We start from the raw sequence: 11,068 nt of genomic DNA, 5'->3' as shown, positions 1-11,068 counted from the left end.
TTCAGAGCAATTGTTCACAGCAATAATGGCGCGTCATAGGTTTAACAAACCGTTATTAGGTTCAGATTGCGTAATGACTACCTGTGTCAAAAATATGAACATAATCAGATTCGACTTTGAAACTATGGGCTAAATTTGCGTGGCAGACGAGTTTCTAATACCCATAATTTTCCTTAATACATCCACGCTTATTAAGCCACAATAATGTCATATCCATTGCAAATTATAGCTTAGCAGCATTGACAATTACGAGCAACTTCCTTAATTTTTGACTGAGCGTGACTTATTTCTGTAATATTTATTTTATCCCCCCAGAGATTATAAAGGGGGCTTTAAACGCCCAATTAAATATGTCCTTCTTATATCTAGAATAAGCAATAAGGTGGGGAAATGCGAAATAAAAATTGGGAAAGACGCAAATTATTGGGAATATTTTGCCGGTTCCCGCATTTTGATTGGCTGATTTGAAGTTATAAATTTCAGTTTAAACAAAATTGCTGTGTTAAAATAGCAAATATGCTTTTACAGCAGTGCTGCGATCTGTTTTGTTAAACAACCTATTATTTTACTTTTGCTCTTAATTTGTGTATCGTTATTTTCCAAAAAATATCGGAATAAATTTAAGGAAAATAATGACTTGACCGATTTATATTAACCTACCTTTCATTCCCGATTAGCTTACATTGAATCACACATTTTGTAATACTTTCATCGTTTTTCTCATTTCTTTACTGTTTAATTATTTAATTTCGCTAATTTTGGTTAATTCTGATTCGTGACTTTGGTTTGCTTAATTACTTAAAATTAATGATAAACTCAATCTTAATACTATATTAAGTACTGGCAAGACTTCGGTTCTGAGTATAGCAAATATCATACAAACTATCATCTATATGCACGTTAAAGAGTGCTTGTTCAGGTCTGTTATACAATAATGCCATCTCGAAATGCGTCGGGAATCTTGGTTTTAATTATCCATTAATAATTTTAATAAACAGTTATCGCCTCGTCAATTGTGAACTTATGGATACGTTCACTTTTATAGATTGAAAGATATCGACAAAATACCTTTTTTTAGCAAAAATTAGCGATTTTTAGAGCTATTTTACACGTTTCAGTTTTATCTCTTGATTAGAATTACGATAAAAAGTTAAAACGATTTTTCCACTCCTTATAATCGAGCTGAATAATTCGCATTAGTTTACAAAATAGATACTTTACAAGCACAGCATTTTCAAGGAAACTTTTCCATAAAGTTCGCCAAAACTTGCAGGGTTGAGTGACTGACCTCAACCTTTTAGTTTACTATACAAATTTGCTGAAGGCCAAACAGCAATCTATACAAAATTCAGAAATTATAGACCCTAAATTGTTCATTTAGTGTTGTCATTTTATCGTAGAAGTTTAAAACTGAAGTTTTATTTAATAAATTTACATCTCCGCAGTTAGTTAGTTATAAAAAAAATAGTGCCTCGCAAAATTGCATCGACTCTGAATTTGATTCTGGTTTATTTTAATTCATCATTGTTCTCTGACAAACGAAAAGTTACAGGAGTAACGTGTCTTTACGTTTTCCACGGACAGCCAGCAGAAGCGCATACAAGATGATAGTGAGTAAACATTGTGTAGGGTTCATTGTGTGAGAGATTGGGCGCGTCTTTTGTGCTTTTGATGTTTATATTGAGGGTTTAAAGTGTAAATAGACACACGGCTGCAATTATCTTTCTAACGAGATTGAAGGTTTAGGTTTAGTTTCAGATTAGCTAGATAGCCCCGCTCAGAATAAGCGCATTTACCCTAATCGCTGCTGATAAAGTTAAATGCTAACGCATTGTTAAATAACCGGGCCGGTAAATTACACAACAAAGGCTTGATTTTCTACCCCTTTTAAAGTTAATGAATTTCAAGTTTTAGATTATTCTTGGTTTTCATCAATGGGACTGAGAAGGGAATAAATGGTGGAAAATTATGTTGGGTAAGTTCAAAAAACTTTTCAGACATCCGGTGTTTATGTTCAAAAAACTTCAAAAAAAGTTCAAAATACTTTTCTGACCGGTGGAAAAAAATTGTTTAAAATTGGTTTCACTCCGGTGGAAAAAAACGGTTTGAGTTTTATGCTCGACTCGTAGTAGTTTTAGTTATGCATGCAAATGTTTGTGCGTCAACTTTTGAACATGAATTAAAATAGCAGTATAATGAAGAAATGATAAGGGATCTATTCAAAAAGAGTTTTTTATTATAAAGAGCAGGATTACTTTTTGGGCGATGTGGGGGTATGGGCTAAGTGGCAACTTCTGGCTATCAAGTGAAGGGGGTGGGGGTGGTTTGGGGGTCGGAAAGAAAGCAGAAAGATTGAAAAATATTTGCGTTAGCAGTGTAATTTTGAATCGATTTAATTTTAATATTAAAAATTATTTTGAAGTAAAAATAATTTCGAATCATTGAGCAGGTCTGAAACTTGAGCATTCTGCTTTTTTTGCTCTTTGCTTTGTCTAAACCTTTCCATATTAATACACATTTATAATTATCCAAAAATAATAATAACTCATATTTTATCTTTTGTAGGTGTAGTGTTATCAAGTGGCTGTAATTCTGAAAATAATGACTTTAAGATTGCATTTGTTTGTAACGGCTGTCTGCATTCGGCTCAGAGCGAAAAGATCAAAGAGGAATAGCCAAAACTAAAAATACACCATGCGAAAATAGCCGGCTCTTGAGAACACGTTATGCTCATTTATTGTACGGTTATTGCAATCAATTATCAATTTTAACCATTGTGAGAAATTAAATGATTACAAATTATGAAGATTCATTTATTCATCAACATTTCACGCAGAGGTTAACATTACAAATACGTGAAGTAAACAAATAGTAAAACTCACCAAACGTAACAACATTAAGACTCTCATTTTAGTTAATTTTATTAATTTACAATATTTTTCATAATTATCACATTTTGAAAACTTAAGCTCCATAAATCTAAAGGCAGTTATGCATTTATGATTAAAAGTTAGAGTTATAAATTTGCACAGCCTAAGAGTGGAGATTCAATCAAGTATGACCAATAATCCTTTGATCGGTGAAGTTTGTCGGAGACATTTCAGATTAAATAAGACCGAATTCTGTCGAAATTTTTATAGGTCAAAAGAATTTGACGCCTTTTTTGAGACAGAAAGTTGCCTCTGCAAAATTGTGCTCCATAAATTCCCTAGTCATATACATCTTTGCAAATATTCAGTTTTTGCTCATTTGTAGTGTTGTGATTACGCCATTGACGATCTCTTTCAATATACCTTTCGTTGTCATTTGCTGGTATAACTTTGGTAAGTTTCAGCTTTTGAGAAAAAACAAAATTTTAATTGCGAGAGAGCCATTTGCGAGCTGACCTCGCAACAAATTGCTTATAGGAAACAAGGATGATGATGTTCTTGATCCGAATTTTTATAAAATTCACTTTAATATAATTTAGCGCCGTCATAAGGATACGCAACCTCATTCGATGATATTTTGAAAATTTGATCCTTGAGAAAAAAGTGGGATATAATCAACCAGATTTTCACGATCTTGAAAATGACACGACTGAAAATATTTAATTTAGTTTTTTTGCCTCATAATGGCTGTTGAAGTTAACATATCTAGTTTTCTTCAATCAAGTGATATTTCAAAATGCCGAATTGCAAAAAACAAAAAACTGCAATAATTCAAAATGAAACTAACTCTGAAATTAAAATCTCTTTAGAGGAATTGCCCTGGTGCAACGCTTTTTTTATCTTTGCCAAAAAGCGGTCTCATCAAGTGCAGAAGTAAACAGCTAAATAAAACTACACCTCTGGGACTTGTCAAAGTCGATGTATATACCTAGGTGGTTGTTTTGCATGCTTACTGCTATTTTTCTAGTTGACTTTTGACGACATTTAAACCATAAATATCAGAGCAATGATATTAAATTGAAAATTTCCTCAATTAGGGCAAAATACGGAGCAAACAGTTAATAGCAGCTTTTTCGTTGTTTTAATTGTCCAATACGTGGCCAAAGACCGAAAATGCTAACTTCAAAAAATTTGACGCTTTGTGGAAGCGAGTGGCAATACTTTGTACCCATTTCTCATTTTGCATAACAATTGTCCAAGTTGAAATAAGTTGCCTAATTCCAAGATTTTGAGCATGCAGTTAGTCTAAAATTTTATAGCCCTAATTCAAATAGTAATTACTTGAGACCAAATTCAAAGACTGAATTGTTCTTGTGAACAGTGCTATGGTGACTTTAAAACTGATGATTGGCTTCCTAACAACAATTAGCATCGAGAGGGACAATTTTAAATTAATTACATTGTCTTAGTTATCGGTTACTGCATGTTGAAATGAGTTGCTCATTGAGGAAACTAGTTTCAGTTACATCCAAACCTAACAAAAATTTGAAAAAACGCACTGATTGTTCTCACAAACGCCTATAACCTTAATCTCAAAACCTGGAAAATAATTGCCGTGCAACTTTTATCAATTTTTGTTTTGAGTTCAAAGCATGCATAGTCATAAGTAACACAAAAATCGAAGAGTGCGGTTACAGAAAGAAATTTTCCATCTTTTCGGCTCCATGTAATTTTTAAATACTCTTCCATTAATTTAAATGCGAAAAAAATTATTTTTTATATCAAGAAAAGCATTTTTGTATGAAAATACCGAAAAACTAATTAAAAATAATTTTTATATTCATTGCTCTCATAAATTTTCAAAGTTTTAATTTTTTCCTGGTTTGTTTTCGAGTTCAACCGTAACAATAATTCAGAATTGCTGCGTGTTACGTTTTACGGCTTTGCTCATTTCTAATTAACTCGGGGATATTTTAGTATTTTTCTCGATTCTTCGCTAATTGGAGTGAAGTTTCTGCCAAATTTATTGCATGGTGAGCAGTAAAAACGATGTAAATGCCATGTAAATATTGTAATAAATTGTCAAATTATACTTTTTTCAATTTGTTTTGTTCATAAAACAAAGCGGCCAAGCTGTGCTGTTTTGTAACTTTGTGTTTTGGCCCGAAGCGAAGTTATAGACAAGTTGGTTCGACAATAGACAAAAAGCAAAACACATTGGATTAAATCTGCTTAAGGCTCTTAAGTCATATCTCATCATTTAGAATGTTGATTCAGAATTAATCGATCCGAGCCAAACTAATTTGTAAGTTTGAGCATTGAAACTTGAAGCACATTTTTGGTTGTTGCAGAGGCTGGTCTCATATTAAAACTATTCAAATTATAGAATTAATTTGTTCAAGTATTTGGTGAGATTACCTTTGCTTTGTCTATTTATTTATTGCTTCTAATATTATTTATGAAAAATAATTACTACAGCTTACGTGAAGCAACTTTATAATCAGTAGTGAATAAAAATTCCAATGCATGAAAAGCCATATTGCCGTTCAGAAACTTTGAAAAAAGCTGTAAAAAAGTGAAAAATATATTTTATGGTCTTAGACGCAGTTATCATTAACTAAATTACTGAGTTACTTCACAGGCTAAAGAAGTGACTGCTGACTGAGTTACTCTCGCATTTTGTCGTTTCTCTGGTCAAATTTATTCCTCCAGTTTTATCAATTCAAAATAATTTATCAAATCCAATTCCACGGCAGTACCTATAGCAAATTTAACACTGCTCATCGTAAGTTCATATCTTTTTTTAAAAAATGTATACTAGACTATATCAAGCGCATCCTTTTCCCCCTCCTTTTTGTCCCTATTTCAAGTATGTTTGAAAGGAGAGGTAGCTCAAAATGCAAAAAAATTTTGAATATTTCGATTTGGTTTGTACTTTAATGATGTTGATAATACTTGTTGTTAATGCTAAGAAATTTGGTTTGTAGGCATCACTGAAAAAATTGCTATGTTTCGCTGTATTTTAAATCTCTTGAGTTAATAAAAATTTTGCTTCCGAAATTTTTGTTAATTCTGCTGAATCATACCGGCGAAATAATTACTGTTTTAGACTTGGGGCAACTTAAGAATTAAACTTGGATAGAAAATCAATTTTCCATGTACTTTTTAAGTTAATCCTACCGCTTGTTTGGACAAAGTCGGTATTACAAATCAAACACTTCTTAAATCGTTTACTAAATTATCCCTAACTTTGAACATTTTCCATAATACTGGGCTATTAAATTTGTTTTGTGTTTGGATTTTATTTCAGCTAATGCTGCATTTTTATTGCATGTTCTGCTTCGCAGATCTTTTTCCAATCGATTTTTGGCTTTTGATCTCGAAATTTCCCCCGAAGACAAAAAGAAATTGTAAAAGGAAAATCTGCTAATCTCAAATTGAATAGGAAAAAGAATCCTATTACATTAGCTTTTGATATCCTTTCCTGGCTAGGATTGTTGGCTATGAATTGGGGAAAAATATCTGCGGACGCGTTTTTGAAAACAAAATAATAGAATTGTTACCAATCTTCAGTTTGGTAACTGTGATGCCGAAACGAAACTGAGTTCAAAGTGTCCTTTGAGCTCAATCGCCTGAATGGATTATGGAAAAATATCGTTTCCTCTGCTATTTTTTGTGAAAACAAAAACTAAGAAAAAAATAATCTGAACCGCTAAAAATTTTGAATGTTTTGAACAAATTGCGAGTATCTGAGACGTAATAATAATCATTGGACCTTTTGTTAAACTAAGGAAACATTTTTGGTATTGTGAATAATATTTTGGCTAAAAGAGGTCCTTAAAATACAGTAATGAGTTTAATATATAAAGTGAGACCTTCATTTAGAACTATTAAGTTTTTCAGAGATTTTCTCTAGTTTAAAAAAATTTTACTTTTGATGAAATTTGAGCACCTTGATTTTATATCCTTTTTGCTTTTAATATAGCGCAACTAGAATGTAAATATGTATACAGGTAGAAACAATGGAAGTTGACTTTGAGTTCATATCGTTACTAATATAAATGTAACTTCCGCTACGAAGTCTATAATATATCACGTGCTAAACATACATAACTAGTCGTTATGGCTCCCTAAATCAAAATGTCACTTTTATAATGTTGTTTATCGATAAATTAGCATATTTGGCACCTTTACTTGGATATTAACTAACATCGTATTCAAAATGATATTCAAAATGGCGGCATAAATCGAGATTCGAGATTTTGTTCACGCTTGAAAAAACAAAGGGCTAGAGAATACGTGCAAGGTAAAAAAAAATGAGAGGTAACAATAAACCTTGTGTTTTTATTACGTGGTGTTTATTTTAAAAAGGTTTAAGCAGCAATACCAAGGCAGATGAATTCAATTCAGTGTTTAAAAGATTATCAATTATTGAGACGCCATTTCGCACAATTGCTGTGTTCTTTTTTTCAAAGCAAAAGAAAATCGTTTCAGGATTTTTTGTTTGGTTGCTTTTATTCGATGGTGTCGCGTGAAAAAAAAACTAAATTCATAAAAATAGCGAACGTTTCATTAAAATTGTCGTCTTAAAACAGAGCTGCGTTTTCAACTTTCACCCATCTATAAAGCGTATCGATGAGCTCATTAAAATTAGAGTTGGTTACAAGTTTTCATTTCCCAAAAATGAAGCAATTAACTAAAAATCAGTAACGTGTCTTTATTTGTTAATGTATGCACGTTTACCTTAACGAGAACAAAAAAAATAATGATGTATTAAACATTTTTTTAAATTTTTGCTCAATTATACTTTTGTAAATGTTTTGTAAATCAAGCTTTGTGCCAGTTTTGAGTTCAGTCGACTAAAGCCTACTCAAAGTTTACTTCGTATGTATGTATATGTACATAAGATATAATATTTTACAACAATTTTGTTTTGAAATTTAGCCTAGAAGCCATCTTATAAATTGTCGACTCGTGTCTTCATGAAGAGTCTTCAAATTATATTTACTGGTAAACAAAATTGATTCTCATACAAGTACCGTGAACAAACAATAGCCCAAATGGGCGAGGATAATTTACGACTATATGTGTACGTCAGAGTACATGTTTAAACCATGTTATGATTGCATACCTATGTTTGATAAGCATGTCTAACATGGGGGCAGATTGAGAAGCCAAATAGCAATTAGAGAACTTTCTTTTGTTGTAAGATGAGATAAAACCCTGTTTGATCTAGCGTGGGTTACGTTTCAGTCTCTAGAACTGCTACTTGTAATACTAAAGCATCTACATGAGCGACATCGCTATCATATTCAGAGATATAAGATGACTTACGATGTTGCAAAGATTTGTTATGTCAAACTGTTATTTAAAGAATTTAAAGAAAATCTGACTTTGTGAAAGCTATTATTCTTGACAAGATTTCAGCTTCCTATGTCTTTCAGTCTAACACTGCCCGTCTTTCATATTTAAGAATTGACATGGATTTTGAACAGCCCGATTTTTGATCAAACACATTTTGTGTTTTCTAAAGGTGAATACAAATAGAAAATTTCAATTAAGCAACTTGAAGTTTTCTGATAAATCGCACCAATATGGATTTTGATTAACAAGAATAGTAATTATGATCACCCGCAGTTGGGTCTCAGATACCCCCGCGGATAAATCCAATGCTTTTCCCAGGTCGCTATGACATAACGCTGATTAATACATGGGTGGGAATGTGAGTCCCTATCACGTTTTGCCTTTCAAACATTGATTGAAATTATGTCGATCCGCAAATAAGAACAATTGACTTAAATCCTCGGAAAGAAAAGTTAAGTTGTTCTCACTATTTTGTTTTGACTCAAAATACTTGATGTTTCACTCAGATTGCTGTATCAGTGATCAAATGCTTAAAAGCTGAATTTTTTTAAATAACAGGTTGGTTTATTTCTGAAGAAATATATTTCTGAAGATCAGCTAACGAGCGATGCTGTGATAACAAAGTCCGCTAAAAAACAGCTTCAGCTTTTTGTGTACTGGCAGCCATTAATTGTCCACCAGGAAAAGGAATGAATTCTTTCTTCGTTCTGATGGTTTACTCAAAAAAACCTTGGAGATCTGATAGAGTTTACTCAAAAATTCTCGACCTAATCATTGTCGTCGGCGAGAGTATCCGAAAATGCTTATCAAAACTTTTGCTTAAAAAATTCTTGGTTTTACGCCTGCCTCATAAATAACTATCCTCATATTGCTTTACGATCCTGTTAGTTTCAAATAAACGCAAATTACGTACAGTTTTTGCGAGCACAATTTATGGGGTGAAAAGAACCCGTGTGTAAATGTAGTTTGTCAAAATCTAAACGGTTAAATAAATGTAGTTGAAAAAAGTAGAAATCTTTAAAAAGCGTGAGATAATCTGGTGGCCTCTGCTTTCACTAAAAATATATAGACATTTTTCAATTTTTTTTTCGTAGTTATTCAGAAATATGTGTAGTTGATATTTTTTTCACATGAAATGCGAAACAGTTTCTCAACATTGATGGATAGAGATGGAACCAATGTGTAATTCAAGTGCCCAAGTGGTGCGTCATGTGGTTTTAAACCTCCCAGTTTTATCATTTTGATCAAATTTGTGTCGGTAATGTTTTATTTAAAAATAGAATGTTTAATGTTAAATGTTTAGCTTAAATAAAACTTTAATCTTGCTTTTTATATTTAAACAATTAATATAGGTGATCACTGACCATGATTCAATTAGAGTAAAGCCAATATAAATTTGAAATTTGCGGTTATTTTGTGGAAAACTTATATTTACATTCTTACCTTGATTTTTCATAATGAAAAATTGTTAAAACTTTTTTTCTAAACGTCATTGTGTTTGATGACTTTCGTAAAAATGCAACAATTATCACCATCACAGTCTTGTTGGTGGATTTTTTTTTTTGAAAATTAATTCTCAGATGTTAACTTCTATTCGATCTGAAATTTCTAAATTTCAGTTTGTTGGTAATTAGTTCATAGTTATGGAGTTAGCTTCTTAGTCAACCAAAGAGCAACAAAGTTCACTCCAATTTGGTTATACTGTTAACTAGTTTTATGGGCTGCAAATTACTCACTCGGAACAGCAAGGTACTATGGTTCTCTTTTACCAATAAAACAATTAAAATTATATAGTAATAATTTTTCTGGTACACTTTTCAGTTATACAAATTTAGGTTTTGTGAAATAATTTCACCACCTGACCCCTTAGTAACTCTTGTAAATACTTTAATATTGTACTGGGAAGAATTGTTAATAGTGAACTTATATTTTCTCAGACCATATGCCTTTATGGTTGCAACTGTGTTTATTTTTGTGGGGAAAACTGCGGAAAATAAAGCAGTGAAAATATTCACAATCATTGTTCTGAATTTATTTACTGTGCGGCATTTTTTATGCATGTCAATTTTACTTCTTTTCATTTTTTTTCACAAATAGTCAGCATGCGTTTTAAGTAAACAAACAAGTAACTGTTGTTTTCCCTCAAAAATTGTCAAATATTAATAGATTTTTTGGCTTTCCTTTACAAAATTCTTCTTTGAATATTGAATTTGAGAGCCGGTTAGTCTGTTTCCTTCTTGTCAATCGGTCAAGTTTAGAACAATTTTAAAAACTAAATCGTCGTCACTTAACATCCAAAATATCAACCCAATTTCTTTAATTTAACTTTGTAATTAATTTAACTGGTTTCCGCTGCGTGACAAAGGTTTATAATTAAATGGTTGAGCGATTACCGCTTTCAATTTGTCTATCGTATTTTGACAGTTTGATTTGTTTACCGGAAGCTTTTGCAATTAATTTTAGACTTATTCGTTGACGGGATCGTTTAACTTAAAACCGATTTGGAGATATTCAGGTTGGTTTGTTTAGAGTAGATATTTCACATACAGTTCATAAATCTGTTCGTGTTTTAAAAAGTAAGCGAAGTTTCCTTGTGACTCTTGTGCTAAAAGATTTCTACATACGAAAGTCGCATTTTTCAATTTGAAATGCACTTGATGGTGTCTGTTATCATTTGACATTTTTGTCAATGCTTGATGTTTTCTAATTGGGTTTGTTTCGTAAATACCCGGGGCAATTTACAGAAAATGCAAATTAGATTTTAAAAAAATGTGTCAAAAGCAGAAACACAGCTGTGACCCTTCGAAACATAAATTATGATAATAGGGATTGAA

The 11,068-nt window shown here is 31.8% G+C and overlaps 1 protein-coding gene across 1 annotated transcript in view; it reads left to right on the top strand.

Annotated features, from left to right (window-relative positions):
• Positions 1–512: 512 nt before the first annotated feature.
• LOC142341551 (roundabout homolog 1-like) overlaps positions 513–11,068 on the top strand; it is a 53,664-nt gene continuing 43,108 nt past the window's right edge. Inside the window, 1 exon segment of the mRNA XM_075392573.1 lies at positions 513–1,610. Coding sequence (XP_075248688.1) covers positions 1,605–1,610 — 6 coding nt within the window. The 5' untranslated portion in view covers positions 513–1,604.

Source organism: Convolutriloba macropyga, chromosome 6 (assembly GCF_964194025.1).
Source record: "Convolutriloba macropyga chromosome 6, txConMacr16.3, whole genome shotgun sequence".
Lineage (NCBI taxonomy): Eukaryota > Metazoa > Xenacoelomorpha > Acoela > Convolutidae > Convolutriloba > Convolutriloba macropyga.
The sequence above is the reverse complement of the archived record's forward strand: the minus strand, read 5'-3'. Positions and strand labels throughout refer to the sequence as shown.